This window comes from Nasonia vitripennis, chromosome 1, assembly GCF_009193385.2.
Source record: "Nasonia vitripennis strain AsymCx chromosome 1, Nvit_psr_1.1, whole genome shotgun sequence".
Taxonomy (NCBI): Eukaryota; Metazoa; Arthropoda; class Insecta; order Hymenoptera; family Pteromalidae; genus Nasonia; species Nasonia vitripennis.
Genome location: NC_045757.1, coordinates 3897151 through 3915267, shown reverse-complemented (window position 1 = coordinate 3915267; position 18117 = coordinate 3897151). Strand labels below are relative to the sequence as shown.

General features: G+C 45.8%; 1 protein-coding gene across 6 annotated transcripts in view; it reads right to left on the bottom strand.

The window, feature by feature from the left end:
• LOC100123986 overlaps positions 1-18117 on the bottom strand; it is a 35616-nt gene that overhangs the window by 16089 nt on the left and 1410 nt on the right. For 2 of the 6 annotated variants that reach the window (XM_031922179.2, XM_031922181.2), the window contains exons 4-10: positions 17509-18059; positions 17110-17432; positions 15279-15656; positions 14450-15197; positions 11882-12190; positions 2252-2330; positions 193-452 (exon numbers count right to left, since the gene is read on the bottom strand). In XM_031922179.2, the coding sequence (XP_031778039.1) occupies positions 193-452; positions 2252-2330; positions 11882-12123 (581 nt within the window). In that variant the 5' untranslated portion in view covers positions 12124-12190; positions 14450-15197; positions 15279-15656; positions 17110-17432; positions 17509-18059. Of the gene's footprint in view, positions 1-192; positions 453-2251; positions 2331-10316; positions 10675-11881; positions 12191-14449; positions 15657-17109; positions 17433-17508; positions 18060-18117 lie in introns of those variants that run through there. The other 4 variants (XM_031922183.2, XM_031922182.2, XM_032596981.1 and 1 more) reach the window with 4 other exon arrangements.

The following is an 18117-nucleotide window of genomic DNA, read 5'->3' as shown; positions in this document are numbered from 1 at the left end:
AACGCGTTAGTCGAGTCTATAAGTTACGTTCCAGTTTGCTCGTTATGTTTGTGTGGAGATTTTCGGGGATTTTACGACCACGCGGTACTGTTAATCGGTTCGAGCCGTAAATCAGTGACGTTTCCGATTGGAGTCTATATAAAGAAACAAGTTTCGGACGGATATATTTGAATAACAAAAACACGCGGGTACCTAGGAAACGCAAGCCTGAGATCGGCTTTCAGTTTGTTGAGCAGCTCGCTGACGGAGGTGAACTGTCTGAGGGTCATCTCGCCACCGCCGCCGCCTCCTCCATTACCCGTCGCCGATGCGTAGCCAGAGCTGGAGCTGGTACACGTCGAGGGCAAAGTGTTCTGGCCATTGTCCGGTTGGCCGCCCAAGGCACGTCTGCCCCAGCGGCGAAGCGCTATCGCGTAGTCTTCCGGGTTGTACGTCGGTGGCCTCAATCGTTCCTGAAACACAATTCATCAATTCATGAGTATACTTTGGATTTAAATATAGAAGTATCGAAAGATCAGAAACCACAAGTACACGCATCAGGAATACCTTATCCGCCGCATCGAAAACTTTCAATCAAAACAATATCCCGACACTCGCTATAGCCGTCCAGCCATCGTCGCATTATACCGAGTCACGATAACAAGCGCAAAGAACACGTCCTCCCCCCTGAGGCAAGACAGTCTAAAAAACGTCGAAAAGAAACACCTCGTCCTCGACGAATTAATCCCGACAGGCGTAAGCGCAGTAGCCGCGAGTGCGGAGAGACGATCCCTCGATCGAGTCGCGCGATAGTATAATACCGATATAATCGCATCATCGGCGAGCATGAATATTTCATGACGTTGTGTGCTGTACTTACCGTATGCACACCCCAGCTGCGGCGCACAATACCTAAGAGCAATTTGCCCCGGCATTATTAGTCGACAATTAGCGCACGAAAATTGCCGGGGAGACTTTTTTCTTGGGCGCCAAACGCTGTTATTATTATCACGCGAAACTGTCGATTTCAAGGCTTGACGTGTATACCGATCTTCTCTTCAGCGTTTGTTATTATTTAATACCGATTTTCGCGAAGAAAAAAAAACGCGCGGGAATCGGAGCGCAAAGTTCGATCTTCGCGCCTGTGTTTTTATATTTATAACGCGTATAAATTTCCCGCGCGTCGATTTGTGGAAAGTCGCGCCGGCGTAGATCGGTATATTATTAGCGGCAATTAGTATCCCGATACGTACAAGCCTAGAACTTTCGATGTAGGCGCGCGCGCCTGTTATAGAATACGCAGATTTCTACAAAAGGAGAGATGAGAATAGCCGGAGCATAATTCATCATCGAGTGAAACCGCGCTCACTTTCATCGGGCACTTGTATCCGTATCTATAGCGGTGGAAAAAATCGAGCGGTGAAATCGATATGTGTCAAAACAGAAGTAGTTGGGTGTGTCTTGGAAAAAAGTACAAGATTTGTGAGAAAGCGTTATGCGCGAATTTTCTCCGCCGTAAAACGGATATCGTTTTATATCCGCGGCGCTAAAATCGTTCGGTTCGGGATCGGTACTAAATCAACGTTATACTTTACGAACGGCTTTGTGTTTATAGAGCGATCGAGAGAGTTACGCGCGTTATTATTGCAAACGTATAGCTCGAAACGAAAAAGAGACGTCGTTCTTCGTTAAAATTCCTCCTGGCGATTGAAAAAACAAGGATTATCAAGTCCCTTATCAGCGACGAGCCGGTATAGATTCTCGCGGAAGTGCAACTTCCTTGTGTGCGAGTACACGTATATAAATACACGAATAAGTGAGACGTCTTGGCTCAGCTGACGTCGCCGGTGCGCGACTCTCGAGCCCGAAGGTGCAAGGACCTAAATCGCCTTGAGGGGAAAAAATCATAGGCGCGAGCGCCTCGAGGTGCTTATCTCTCCCTCTTCTCTCGAGATATGCTAATCGAAAACTTCCCGTGCCAAGAACCGCAAGGACGGGAGCGACGATCTCGGCGACGCTGCTTTTTCCTGATGATGTGTATAGTCGATCGCTATATTGAGGTTCGTTTGATTTTTTTTTTTTTTCATAATCGGCAGAAGCGTAAACACGCGCGAAATACGAATCGCAGATATCGTACGAGGTACGAATGTGGAAATTTCAAAGGCTCGCAGTGCCACGTCGCGAAATCCTGTTGCGGCTATCTACAGCGGAAACGTATGTAGGAATCCGAAATGAGCTCGGCTGCGGAGTATAGCAGGTTGTGCGATTATACCTTGGCCGAATGCGGAGCTCCGCCTCGCGGCATCGAGACCAGAAGATCTTCCTCAGCGTTTGGCGCCATGTCCGATTCGCTGAAACATGAAGAAGAAGTGGATCTTTATCGAACTGCTTTATTTTTATAATATTATGTGGTAAATTTGAATATCAACAAAGCTGTCGTCGAATTGAAATTCAGGACGACCTGCGCCATTCAAACTTTTGCGATAGTAGTATGACTCCTCGATTAATTTCCCTCACGCTCTACGCGTCTCGTAAATAATTCTTCTCCGAATCCGAAATACACCTTCTCTTTCACACTCACGTTCGACATGTAAATACACAAATCGTGCATCGACTCGATCATTAGCATACGCGCCTCGGAAGAATCGCACAAAGAAAGAAAGAGAGAAAAAAACAATCGTCCATTGTCATACGCGAAAACAATGAAACTGCTATATCGACGTAAAATTCAATACATATACACACACAGAGCCTTTATCGCAACGCATCGAGCAAAGAGAATTTTATTTCATCAGAAAGTGTATTACGGACGACGGGAATAATTCGCTATACAGGGAAAAAACTCGGGGAATAATACAGACGTCTCTCGCGCGCGCGCGCGTCGAGGTAGATAATGGAGCTAGAATTGCGCATCGGTGTACCATACGGTCGTGTATCTGGTTCCTCTATAATCTCATGCCAGTTGAGCACAAGACAGAGAGAGAGAGAGAGAGAGAGAGAGAGACGACGAGTCGTATGGCATTAGGCGCGCGGACTCGATGTACGCGCGTGTCTCGGGGATCGAGTTCCAATTATTATTGCGATATGCGTTCCGTCCGATTATTTTCCGCGCGCCGTTATGGTCGAGCGAGGGAATCTCATTTCCTACATCGTATTACTACGCTGGTGTATGCGATCGTTGCAGGCTTTGCGAGAAATTGATTCATCATGCGGGCTGCTGCTGCTGCTGTGGGATAGAAATTTTTAATTTTTTTGAAACAATTTTTCCTTTTTTACAATCAGTTAAATCTTCTCAGCCAAAAACCGCGAGTGCGATGCATCTTCCACTACGACACACACACGCACACACACACATACACGAGCGTCGCGAGAATCTACTCGCTCACGCGCGGTATAGAAGAAGCGAAAGAGAGACGGAACGTAAAGCAAGGTGCACGTTGGCGCCTAGCGGTATACCCCGCACAGAGAGCGGGGGGACAGCCAGGAGCGCGACTAGACACGTACACAGCACAGCGTGTCCTCATCATCATCCTCGGCAGCAGGTATGGGCGACTCGGCCGAGAGAGTCTGACGCTTAAGGTCAATGCCTCGCAATGGAGAATGTATGTGTATGTGCGAGAGTAGCTCGTTGCGCGAAGGGATACACGCGTGATTCTTCTTAATTTTTTGAGTGATAATTCCGATCGATTCCGGAAACGAGGCTCGAACGAAATTTAACAAGATCGAGAGGATCGTCATACTCCGTTTACTTAGCATAAGAAGTCAGTGACTCCTTCTATTCGTTTCCGGCCTATAATCAGCGATTTCAATCGCGACACGAAATTCCTGCGATATTATATAGCGATTTTTCAAAAAAAAAAAAAGAAAAAATTTATAAGCGCAACACGCAGCTGCACCTCGCGCGCAAAAACGAAACCGCACAGCCGATCATATAGCTGTAAGCGAGTACCGCAGCTGGTCTATGCGCGCGCGCGCACAACCTCGTCGACGTTTTACGCGTGTATGTAACTGCGGGATCTTCCTCTTTGCTTCTCTCTCTCTCTCTCTCTTTCTTAATCGTTCTCCCTATTCCTCTCTTTGGTCGCGATGTCGCCGCGAGGGACTCACTTCCGTGGGAAAGACCACGTGGTCTGCGCACTGCGTGAGCTGTACATGTTGGTGTTTGCATGTAAACTCGTTATTTATCAATTTTTTTTTCGAAAATTCCACACGGTAAATACGGTAAAACGTTATACCTCGTGCGATCGCCGAATAATAAACGGGAAAGGGCGCGAGCGCTCTTAATTTTACAGTCCCCTTGTACACAGCTCTCCGTATTATACGAGCTTTCGAAGCAGCTTTCTTTTCCCGGCGTATATAAAAACTCCAGAGTCGCGAAATTACCAGCGCCGCGCCGTTTACGAGCGCGCGTAATTTCGAACGCGGATGGTCGCCGCGTGTGTACGGTAGCAGCCCAAGAGAGAGAGAGAGAGAGAGAGAGACTCTCTAAGTTACGGCCAGCGAGGAGAGAGGAAGCTTATTATCGGACGAAAAACGTCGCTGTTCGCGGCGGTAATTGCGCGAGAGATGGGCTCTCGGTTTTGCTTCAACGGAGTTTATTCAGATTTCCTGTGATTTACAGGCCACTCGCGATTTTGGAAGAATTTAACGAGCGAAAACAGCGTCGGTTGCAAAAGGACGAAAAAAAAAAAAATAAATAAATAAAATTACGGAAAGACTCTTTGTCCGAAGCTCCAGCCTCGTTTGCATACTTAGCCTGTAATTTGAACGCGAATACAGCCAAGATGGACAGACGAATATTACCGCGCGCCGGCCTCCTTTCGCCTAGACCTCGATTTTTGGTGCATCCGTTATCGGGAATATGTAGATATAACCGATAGCTTGGAGTATTATATACAACATGAAACTACCCGTCAGGCATCGATGAGCAGGAGTACAATTACCCCGGATTTCCAAGCGGCGTCTCTCTCATTTGCTCGCTTTTAGGATCGTTTCCGAGCGAGAGAGAGAGAGAGAGAGAGCCTCGTGTATATCGTAAACGAAAAGGAAGAGTATATACAGCACATAGGCGCGGTAAAGTTCCTTCCTTTTTGCTTCCGTCGATATGCGAGGAATAGAGGCGTTTCCAGGTCGACGGATGACGAGTCTTGTTTTTCGGCCCCGATTCAAAGAGGCGGGTGTGTAACCGTTTTGCATCATCGGTGAAATAACTTATTTTTTCCATATACACACCTCGTTGAAAGAGTCGTATTTCAGGTTCATAGAGTCTCTTATCAGCGAGAAAGAATGCATACGAACGAGTATCTCGAATACCCAATGTTACGCGACGAGTTTCCGTCATCGAGCGGCTACAACGTTGCGCGCATCAATCATCGGCGTATCCGATGCGCGAGAATATTAAAGCGAGATGATGTGTATACCCGTCGTCGATCCTATATACGTAAATACACGAGCAAATCGAAAAGCGATTTTTCCGCGATCGAAATCTCCCTGCCGCGCGGCGCAATAAACCTGCATGCAGCAGGTGACCGTTAGAGCACGTTTATTGGCGCAAAACAGCATCTCTCTCTCTCTCTCTCTCGTTGCGTTGCTCGAATTCCCCGTCGCTTCCCTTTTTCTCTTTCCTTCTTTATACTGCTGCTGTTTGTTTTGCGCGAGACGGATGTGAGGCTTCTTTCGCGCCGCGATGCATAGAATACGTGCTGCTAGAGGAGAAGAAGAAGAAGAAGAAGAAATGGAAGGGGTGTACAGTTAGGCGCAGCGCTTCGACGAGCCACGGAAGCGCTGGAGAGATAGAGAGAGAGAGAGAGAGACAGAGAGGATTGTGCGTGTGTATGTGTGTGGGTAACGGACGCTGACATGAGCGAGAGGGATAGGTATGGCGGCGGTGAGGGTTGCGGTGAGAGTTGAAGTTTTTGTTTTTAACATTAGTTTTAGTTGTTTGGCATTGTTCTTTTCGAGAAATTTCATTTAGAGCTGCTTTCGATCGTAAATTTTAAGGAAGAAGGTTTTTTTTGCAGTAGTCACTAGAATATCAACGTTAAGAACCATCCTTCGATGGTTAGGTCTCCTCATTAGTATCTTCGCAACGAACTTCCTCCTAAGCATATAATAACACCGATGCTTTTCGACACGTCGAATTCGCAATTCAACTATATATCCCAGCGAACATAATACCGCAGCCTACTACACAATCATCTTCACTTCCTGCAGCAACATCGCACAATAATAACGAAACGAACATCAGCCGCGCACGCACGCAAACAGTCAACTCTAAAATGACGAGCTTGATGCTCCCGACTCTCACGATCACCAACTTATATACACTATAGCTCTATATTATACTCTACAGTGTATAGCAAAGCGAAGGAAGCAAGAGAGACACGTATACGCACTCGCGAAGAAGAAGAAGAAGAAGAGCTCGTGGGAATCGCGAGCGTTTTGTTGTGCTCACGCGAGGCCCCCGCAATCGAGCGATAACGATTTAATTAGAGAGTTCGTTATACTCTGCGCGGAAACTTCAATCCATACACACACACCAGCCCTGGTGATGTATGCACTTTTAATTTTGCTTCCGCGAGAGAGAGAGAGAGAGAGAGAGAGAGAGAGAGAGAGAGAGACGCGCGCGCAATTAGGCAGGAAGAATACGATGATGATGATTTTATGCAATGTATATGAGGTGTAGGTATTGAGAGGAAAACTTCGCGTATGCATGGGATTTTTCATTCATCCATTCAAATACACGTGTGAAAAAGTCCACCTCGTTCGAAAACCGATCGACATTAGGCTCTCGCGCAGGTGCGATTTAACGGAGCGAGTAAACGTTATGTGCAGCACAGCGGCGTTGGCTCGTGTAATTGCGCGCGCGATGTTAGTCGCGGAAATTTTACGGCGCTATTGGAGCTTCGGTGTATATCTGTACACGCAGCTATTACCCGCGGGACTTTCTAGCGAACGAAAAAACCTGACCCACTATTTCCCATTAATTGCGCGCGAAGTACGGCAACCTTATTTCCGATGTGTGCGTATATTCCGACGAGCTGAAACGGAGAAATCTTCGGTGGAAATTGGTTTTGTTCGGGCTGAAAGGTAGCTTTTCGAGCAAGAATCGTATCCAGGTTACGAGGAGCCGGTGGATCGCTGATGAAATCGAACATAACCTCAAAGTAGGCATTGTTCGACGCGCGCCTCTAAAACGGTGCAAAAACTACGAGATCATCAGCTTTCCTCTCTCTTGCTCGTAAAGCAAATATTCCTGTCATCGAACGTTTTAAAATTTCAAGTTTCCCGCCAAAAAGACTCCCGTGGTAATTATCCCGCTCGAAAGGGAAAATTCGCAGCGCTAAACGATCATCGTGCTCCGCGCAGATCAAACAAAGTACGCGCATTATAGTTGCTCTCGCGCACCTTGTTAATAAAGTTAATTCGCTGGGGAAGCTTCGCCCGATCGCTTATTAACGGCTAACCTCGAAAACGAGTTCCGCGATCTCGCTTCTCTACACACTATGGCTTGTATACCTTAATGATAGATGGCGGGGCTTCGATATATGTACATATACACTACTCGATACGAGAGCCCCTATCTCGCGTATTCTCCGGCGCTGATGATTTAAGAAAATATCGAATGAGCGCCGGTTATCGCGTGGCAGGCTAAATCCCTCATCATTTTCGATAAACGATCGGCTCGAGAAAGGTGAGAGGGAGAGACGCCTGTAATTAGGGGATATCGCTTATGCTCAGCGTGTATAGAGGTATAGCAGCGTTAACCGGCGTTTAACCACAATTAAGGAATGAAACTCTGCAGTTCTCTTGTTCTGTGTATAGGCAGGGAAAACGTGTGCGCGTCTAGCGCCGAATCGGCCGTTATTTATCTTGTTATAAGTTTATCGCTTAATGTCCGCGCGATTATTCCGCTTCGGACAAAGGATCGAGTCGACGATGCGACTTTACACGGTCTACTTTGCTACGATCATTCGAGGTGAAAACTCGTTGTAAAACATAATCCTCCAGTTTTCACTCGCGGCTAAATTTTTCAATTAATCAACGTATCAGCGTTTCCGCAGCGAATCACAACGAAAATAAGCTTACGTAAACCAAAACACGATAAAGCAATGATCGATTCGTTCACATTCCCGAGCAATAATTAAACGCAGCTCTTATCTCCAACCGGAAAGACTCTACGCGTTTTTCCACTGGGCAAGAGAAACTCTTTTTCGCCGCAGTGTCCCATGATAATAGTTCCACATAGCGTGACTCCGATGTCGCGTGTGAGTCGCGTCGTCTCTCTTCGAAGACTCTGTGTCACGCTCCAAATGTGCCGGGAATTTTACGATTGAGTTTCTACTTTTTACCTCGTCTCTATACAACGCAGTTGCGTCTTCTGGAGCAATTAGCCGTCGCCGGACATTTGACTGGATTTAATTCGGGTGAAAACGACGTGGCCCTTACGCACACATGCATATGCAAGAGCCAGCGGTTGTTTACGCTGCTTTATTTTTTAGATAGGCGCTTTTCACTTTTACGAGTCCGATATGCCGAGATACGGAGATAATTAGCCAAGGCGAGAGCCCCGTGGAGCGTTGAGTGCTGAGCTCTTTTTTTCTCTCGCTTCTATGCACTCATGTGTGTGTGTGTGTACAGGCGACAGGATTTTACGATTTTTTGTCCGTTTGTTTGCGGACAAGTTTTATTTAGTGGAAGAAAGTTTAGAGATTTTATCCCCGGGGCGACGAAATCAAGCGCGCGCGAGTGAAACTCAGGAATTTTTTCCAACGCCGCGTGCGTTTTTCTAATATCTAAGCAAGAGCTTCGGACGTAAGCGGAGCTGCTCGTGAGAATCCGCGAGCGTTGAAATTTCCCGAGTGAAAATTGCGGTATCGAACGATTAGCGATTCATCGACGTCGAGTAAACAGCTTTGGTTCGTAATTATATTAATACGCTGCACGAGTAGACGCTTTCGATAATTTCGCGCAATTTCTCTCGGCGCGGCACAAATGAACGACGACACAAATCGCTCCGGTTTATTAATCCCAACAAAGCAAAATCCCGACTATAAAGACCTTAACGTCCGTTTCCACGCGAGCTTTTCTTTCTCACAGGAGCTGCGAGCGCAGATATGACACATGCGCGTATGAGTCCCACGAGGTGGTTACATTGCGATTCCGAGCCGCTCATGAGAAGCGTCGCGGTGAAAACCTCTCGCAGAGACGGAAAAAAGGAGACTTTTATTTTAAACGACGAGACTAAGTTGTAACGAATATTCGGTTCGCTCGTAACTTTACGATTTTACACACGACGAGCCGCGGCGGAGGTATAGCGGTAAATTAGAGGATACCGCTCGAGATCGTCGTTATTGTTGTTATTATCGATCGTTATACAGACGTACGGCTGAAAGCTACGTCCAAAAGGAGCGTATCGCAACGTATTATAGACGTCCAAGGAGTGAAATCCCATAGGCAGCGCCATATAATACGCGCGAAACTCTCGCACCGGAGCATTAATTTTTGTATCTATGTACGTATGTATGTAGATGGTAGATACGGCGTGTAAACAATGCCGGTGAGCTGCGCTCTTTCTTCTCGGATAGTCGATCCGCGGGCTTATATGACGGCCGGAATGCCATTAGGTAGAGAGGCGTGCATCGGAACTGTTATTTCTGTAATTGAGGTATAATTGCGCCGATGAGTATACCAGTGCAGCTCGATCATGGGAGCCTCTTATAGTGCGAGCGACTTTTCCGAGAGTTACACGTCTTATTCGAGAGGCTATATGGTTGGTTTTATCTCGATTATCGGCTTTTTGAACCTCGCCAAATCGTCTTCCAAGAACGCATGGCCAACCGCACACTGATGTCCGAAAACAAAAGCATTCTCTCTCTCACACGCAAGCAACGTCCACCACAGCGTGTATCCTCAAAAGCACTTTCGTCCACACACAGAATAATATACATACGCGTATACGGAGAAAGAAAGATCTCCGTCTCGGCAGAGCGATCGCATGCGTGCTCGCTCCCATAAACTTATATTCTCTCTCTCTCGCGCACGCGCGCGAAACATCGGCAAAAAGCCTTCCGCCGCCGCGCTTTTAACGATTCTCGCCTACAAGGGGAAATATACACTCGCTTTACGCCTCGGGGGAGTCGAGCTACTGCTTCTTCCTCCTCCTCCTCCTCCTCCTCCTCCTGATGATACCACTGTTGCGAGCCTTATGGATATAGATGCTATTCTATATTATAATTAACCGATTTCGGGCTTCCGGATTTCTATATCCGCTAAGAGTAAGCCTTAGAAATATTCATATACTCTTTAAGAGCCGAGAGTGTGAGTTACTAGTATACCTGAGAATTTCCCGTCGACTCGTCTCTCCTCCAGTTACGCGCGTCTAAGATACGTCAGAAGCAAACTTTGTTCACGTCTCAGAGAATCTGCTGCAGCCGCTGAAGAAAAGCGCGCGCGCGCGCGCGGAATGCGGCCGAGATTTTCCCCGGCGAGCGATTAAAAGCGCCATAATATTCACATACAGACACTCGAGCACTTTTTGCCGTTTATACTTTCTTTTATACTATCGGATCTGTGAGACTCGGTTCGGTACGGGAGATGAGAAAAATTTTTCGAATATCGACTCGGAGCGCGAGCGCGCGAGGTTTCACCTGTGAGCGCGCCGGCGAACGCGCGACTGACAGCGTCGTTCTGCAGGTACCGTACGGAGACTCCTTGCGCGGCTCTGAGCGCGCGGCTGCAGGTGCCGGGGAGCGAGAGAGCAGTAGTAGTAGTAGTAGTCGAGGATAATGCGATGCGTCAGAGGTAGGAGTTTTAGTGGCTATGGTGTGTGACGTATGTGTGTACGTGTGCTTGGGTTGGGGATTATATACATATTGAGCGGACGTGGTGGTAGATTTTAGGTGGATATGCAGGTGGAATTTGTTCGGAGGCTTGTGGGAATGCGAAGCGATGGGGTGGAGTTGAGTTTTGTGAGGAGAATTTCAAGGAGGGTTTTAGACTGACGATATTTAATAATTATTTTTTGAAAATGTTATTCTCGTATATAATGCTCGCTCGGTTATCCTCGAGTACGTTTGAATATTAGGCGAGTGCATTGGGGACATCCGTTTACGAAGTTTCGAAGATGTATGGGCGTTTCTACAAGATACTCCTTATCGAAGCTGTATAATAAAATATCCTATCCATCGAGTAAAACATAATAGTATTCCACACGATAAAACGTTAACGAGTTCGTAAACTTTTTTGTCACACCGCACTCTCGATCGCATTCAGCCTCGTAACAGTTCCTCGATAGCGTAAAATAATCGTGAAATAGTCGCAAAAAGAATTTCTCGATGAAACCTCCGGTAGCGAACGTTGGAATGATAAAATTATGATTGGCACGTTATGCGATATAGCCAGAGGCGATCGGGTGACGCGTGCCTGTCGCGTGTGTGTATTTTGTACGCTTGATATATGCGTTTTTAGCTTGCGTGAATGGAATTACGACTGGGCCGATCGATTCCACGCTTCCTCTCCGTGTATAATCGAATTAGCTTAACAGGCCTGTGACTCTTATAGAGGCAGGTTTTTGTGCTGATGGATGGCTTTTTTGTTCGGTTTTTTTTAAAAAATATATCGTTGACTTGGTTTCGTTCTTGTTATTGAGAAGGCGATCGGTTTGGTGATCGGTTTGGCGAACTCGGAAGTTTGTTTTTTAATAGTTTTAAGCGTAATTGAAAATTATGAAAGATTCGTTTGTATAATAAACCAGAACTACTTTACTTAGTCGATTAGAACAATGAGATACCGCTCTGCAACTTCAAACTCCACCGATCTTGCTATACCAACCGATCTCAAAGTTACCGATCACTCTCCCCATCACCGCCTGTCGGTAAAACAGAAAACCTGTTCGCCTCACCTGTCGAAGTTGAGCTCCTGATGGTAACCGCAGCCTTTGCAGCCGCTGCATCGCGAGGCCGTGGAGAGATCGGTAGCGCAGTCGTCGGTATCGTCGGCAGCGCCTTTCGCTCGGCGGCTTCGCGCCGATGCCGCTGCTGCGGCGGTCAGCGACACGATCTTCCAGGATCGGCGGATAAGGTAGAGCAGACACAGCGACCTGCCCGCAGGTTGCTGGGAATGCTGAGATCGGCTGTTGCCCATGATTTTTGTTTGTTATACTGTCGAGGGTTGAGTGGCTGTGGTCGCTACCTTGCTGGAGTCTTCATATCTGCAAACAGTTTTTGAAAAGTAATTACATTTTTGACGCTGACAAGTGTTGTTCTATAAGATTATTTGCAAGAATTCGGATCAAAATATTGAAAGACGGAAGATACGAAATGTATGGATTGTCTTTTAGTATACACCATTGACTAATTTTATCGTTAAATAAAGTGCCTGCAGTACTGAATGCACAATTTATTAATTAATATCTCTCTGATGATGTTTTGTTCGCACACAGAGAAAACATATTATACGCATAAATAATTCATCAAGACACTTTCACGACTCCGCAATGAATAGAAGTAACACGTATATAGCATAAATATTTCATACACATTTTTTTTTCAACGATAATTTCTCCAGATGCAATCCGAAGCTAAGCATCCCCCTCAACTATAGTATAAAAATTATAAAACCAGTATGCACAACCAGTAATCGACGCGGCACATGCGAAAAAGAAGCAATGCACGAAATCTCATGCAGCACGATGGGAACCTCGACTCCGGCATCATCCCTCGCGTGATGCAGCTAAAGCTCGCAATTCCCCGGATCTCTGTTATTTCATTTTAATCGTTCGTCCACGCCGCTATACCCCAGGAAAATCAAAGCCTCGACGTTCCGCTCTCGCCGTATCTATGTACATCATCGTGTGTAACGGTGAAGCGTATAATGAAATAAGGGGTTAATCTCGACGTTGCACACACAAACCGTCCGTAAAAAAGAATCGTCTTATACACACACGTCAGAATTCCGACCTATTTGTCGTTAAACTAAAAATTAACGGTTTTTACGCTCGCTCGTTAGAATTCGCTTTTTGCCGGCGTATATATTTCCTTCGATTTTTTTTATTTCGGAGGGAACGCGGGATCGTTCGTTTTTACACGCGCCGTTTTATGCCGCGCACTTATATAGTTTTGCCTTGAGACTGCGTTGGATGGATGGACGGTACAGTTAAGCTCTACACGGGGTAACGAGCGCTCTAGCGTTACACACGTGCAGTCATCAGGGAAATTCATTTTTTCTTTCGGAGATATGGATGGGTATAAAGTACGTTGGTATGCGAGTACAATTACACACATTTTTTTGCATTTTTTTTTAAATCTCACGGTGAAAGCTTGCTGCAGACTCGAGAACTATTCTCTTGCATTAGGGCTGGTATACTCGAGAGCTAATAGCTGATTATTTTTTATACATCCATTACATAGCCAGTATATAGTTCGCGACGATCGCGAGCTAATCAATTAGTCGACGAGCTTCAAAGAAAACCGGCAGGCGATCGCGATCGATATTAACGATATCGTGCTCTTAAAAGGATGTGAAAGTCGATCGATAGATAGATCGACGTCTAATTACGCTGGAAATTCATTAACTTTGCGCATTTCGGGTCGAACGTACGCATGTTTCATAATCCTTAAGTAGTATCAGATTATTATTATACAATTTCAATCCACTATTAATGAAAAATTGGTATACAAGCACATATATATAGTATATAGCGAAATCGTTAAAACGAGATATTGCGGAAAGAATAACTCGTATAGTAAACACAAATGTTTTAAAGCATTGAAGACAGCTCATTAAAAAACCGATACCATACATAAACCGATCTCAATCCAATCCTCACTCCGGCATTACAGACCTCGCGGAATATCGCCCGCTCGAGCAAGCAGAAACCATATATACACATATACACACACCATATACGCCTGTGTGAGGCTCGGCTCGCGGTAATTATCTGCGGCCGACGTAATGCACTAGATCATAAGCGAGCCGCTAACTCGGCGCGCTCCGCGGAAAAATCATGCCGATTTATTATTGTGCAATTACGCGAGCTCGAGCAAGAGAGGCCTGTTTTACTTTTCGCCACGCGGAAGCGCGCCGTGGTTTTGATTCTACAGCTGCGGACGCGTACGTGTGTGCGGCTGCGGCATTACGTTTGCTCTTGTATTTTATTGATTCCGAGGATGAGCCTATGGATCGCAGTAGCCGAGTGTGTGGCGAATGGGTTAACGAGAGAATGATCGATGATACGGTTTTTAGCGGTATTTGTTTCTCTAATACGCGCGAAGAATCGAGAGAAAACACAATGGTTGTTTACCTCGGCGTAAAACGTTTCTTACTCTGTAGACTTTTTATCACCGCGAACTGTTCGCTCTCAACAATGGCTCTTACTTTGTTTCTGCGACGGAATTAACACGAAAAAATGCCGAATTTAAAACGTGTTCGATTAAAGCGAATGTGCCCAATCTCTTCTCAACACACGCACCTTTTCTCTCATTATCTCCATTGAAGCAGCAGCTGATCCTCTTCAACAGCGGTCACAACAACGACGACGGCACATGAAAAACTTCTTCATCGCCTCGAACACCAGCGATAAACTGAATCGGCCGATGACGCAGCAGCACTACACGACTTTTCACTTTCCTCCGAGGCATAATTAATTAGAAGAATAACATCTCTCTCTCTCTCCCAACCGATTTCATCCGATGCCTATCAGCGCATTGTATGCACATAGGTAGTACAGATCGCACGAACTTGCGATTTTCCATATAATAATAACGACAGCGTTGAGTATAGACAACAAGGCAAAATTTAAATAAGAAAGTCAGAGCGAAAAAAAGCGATAGCCGGGATGGTATTTTCCATTTCGCGGGTCTTTCCCACGCGACTTTTCCGAGGGGATAGCGTGACAATGCGAGCGCACGGCTCATTCATTCATTAACCCACTTTCTCATTACACAATCCGCACGAATTTTTCCGAGAGATGAGCGGAGAAAATGCTGTACGTCTTCCGTAAGTGTATGTCCTCTTTTGACTTTGTTTCAAAATTTCAAGACTCTTGAAGCGTTGTCGAGTCGTTGGTTCATCAGCTGCTCGCGTTGCCCAACTTTTTTTCCATAGCCCATGCGCATTAGGTACAACGCGAATTACCCTCTTTCAAAATGTCCTACTGCAGTGCACACGTAAACATCACTCGCGTTTCTTCACTTGTGGTCGATCGTCATCGCACATCACTGAAACACAAACGATTCGTTCGAATGTTAATTTTGATAAAAAATTACATGAGAAGGTAGAGTACTATACGCGAGCTATACAGAGGAGAAAGAGAACGGTAGGTCCTGATCGCGCGAGACTCGCCGCTCGACTGTTTATCCGGCGCACGTGGCCCACCTTCGCCTCACCGATACTACTCCTTCTACTCTCCCGCGAGCGCGAGTGAGCTCTTGTTCGCGGTTTTTCTCCCGCGGCGGACTGAACCCTCTTCTCTGGGATATAACTGCATCGTGAACTCCGCGAGTCGCGCAGATCGGGTTTCGTGCTTGATCTTCTTCCTCTCCTTCTTCATTTTTCACGTTTTTTGCGAGGGAGACAAATTGCGCAGCTGAGGTGCCAGATTTTTATGATGGATTGACTTTTTTATGCGCAACGCTTCGACTGCACTTCTCTTCGTTTTATGTGAGGCAAGCATGATTCTGAAATGTGAAAAGTATAACGTTATTACGAGTGAAAAATCTGGCAATTTGTTTATACGGTTATTTGCGATGAAAGTTAAATTCTCAAGGTAAGTAAGTATACGCAGATTTTCGACATAGCGACACATAAAGACGTTGACCTAATAAAACTTGTACATACATCGTAATTAAAAACGAAAGCATTAGATGTAGATCGTTATGCAGATTTCGCAAACTTGATGCTAGCACACTTATGACAATTAAGCAACGCAAGAGCCGCAATCTCATCCCAGCGACATATTCTAAATGACAATTCCTTCTAATTGGATGACATAATTCAAATTGCACGCTCGCGCGCGAAAATTGAAACTTTTTGAGCGTACACACTCTCGCTGTAACATGCGGGATAACGTTAGTAACTTTATGCAATATAGGCGCGCATGTAATGCGGAATATGGAGAAACGAAAAAGGAAGCGGTGGAGTCTGCGCGGCGCGGTGGAAAGTGAGCGAAAAAGACAACCACGAGATATTATATGGACTCGCATAAGGAAACGCGGAAGCGTCGCATATTTCATTGATTAATTATTGCGTGAACCATATATGAACAATCTAATTTGCGGATTAGCTCGAGACGCTGTAATAAAACGCGAAATTTATCACTTGCGCATCGAACGAGACAAATATTTATATGGTCGAGGTATAGTAAAAATCGAGATTATATTCAATTTGCGGTTTTATTTACGATATATTCGTTTGTAAACAATAAACGATGAGAGAGTAATAGAATTAACCTGATTGTACGCTTTTATCCGAACTTTCTCGCGTCTCTCATTTGCATCCGAAACGATGCGGAAGGCTGCATTCGGTGACCTTTGATATTCAGTGGCCAATATCCGAGTGTAAGTATACAAGCGAACGTTTAACGGTAAAAATATTTTGTGATGCGTTCGAGAGGCAGCGCTCGATTTTCTCATCGTTAATTCTCCCTTTTCTCGGCTTCTTTTTCTCTTGTACATCAAGGCGGCCGCTAATGGAATATGTTTTCTAATCCAGTTTTGTACAGTAGCGCGATACGGTATACAGGCTTGATATTTTCATGAAAGTCGTTTGGATTTCTATACCGGAATTCCGCGCAACTGGCTGTAAAAGCAAAATTCCCGCGGTTCAAAAAGTGAATTTGCGCAACTTTGCTTTCTTGCTATAATTAATCGATGAAATTTAGCGGCGCAATGTCTTATTATAGATTTTACATAAATCACGAATATATTTACATAATCGACAAAAGAAGGAAAATAACATATTCGCGTTTCCGCGTCGCACGTAACCGCGTATCGATAACCGCACAGAGAAATCCTAAATCGACTCGTATGTGCAATCGCGGAAACGCACATCTGCCCCGCGGTCGCGTCCTATATTACTGCCGAGACTCGCTGACCCTCTACACGCTACATAAAACACGCGCGCGAGTCGTACCCGCGCGTCTTGAAAAAGTGAGAGAACACAGTTCTCTTTAGTTTTCCTCCGAGCTTGTATACACTGCACGTGACCGATTTCCCGCGTATCGAGACTCCTATCTTTTTGCCGATCGTCTAGAGGTCGATCACGTAGGTATGTGCAGTGCATTTCGCTGATGACAATGCAGCGCCGAGAGAAACTGGAACGAGGCTCGCGCCCTTTTCCGGCCGCAATTCATCGCTGCGAACTTTATGGGATGTGCTACTCACTTTCACCCGTTGATTGGATAATATACTCTTGGAGATAAATTTTCGAATCATCCTCGCTGACGCATAGCATCTCTGAAACAAAGTAAGAACGCGAAATTAGTACGGAAGGACTGAAACAATGAGACGAAAAATAAAAACACCCGCTAACTCCCAAGCACTGTTTCGGTGCTCCATCCTCGGGGCGGTTGTCTTCTTTCCCATAAGCGCGCGATGCAACCTAGAGAAAATTGATACGCGCGGCGGCGGTATATGTACAGTTATCCTCGCAGGGGTCAGTGGAAGTGACTCTCTCGTCCCAGTTAGTCTACATTCTACCTCCTACTCTTCCGCGGCGAGTGTTTTTATGGCCAGAACTGCAGAGAGTCGCGTTTGTGCGGATTAAAAAATTCTCCTTTTAGAAAGTCCACAGTCGTCTCTTTCTGCAGCAGCGTTTTGTTATTCGCGACTGCGATATTTTTATGGGATCTGCGTCTCTGTGTATATAATCGTTTTGAGAAGCAGGAGGAGGAAATTGCCGGTTGCTTCGCGAGGGTTTTTATGAGGTAATGCGTGGGTTGGCTCTACCCGATGCAGGCAGTGTTCATCAGTGGCCAATCGTAATGGGTGATGCCGTTTTTGTGTAGAGATTATTACGGCGATGCGGACATTCCTTGCACTGCAGACGTCGAGTAGTAAAAGCTACGAGTTCTCCACAGACACCTGCGGAAATCGGAACGAAAATTAAAGAAACGAAGCCAAGGCAATAAAAGCAGAATTG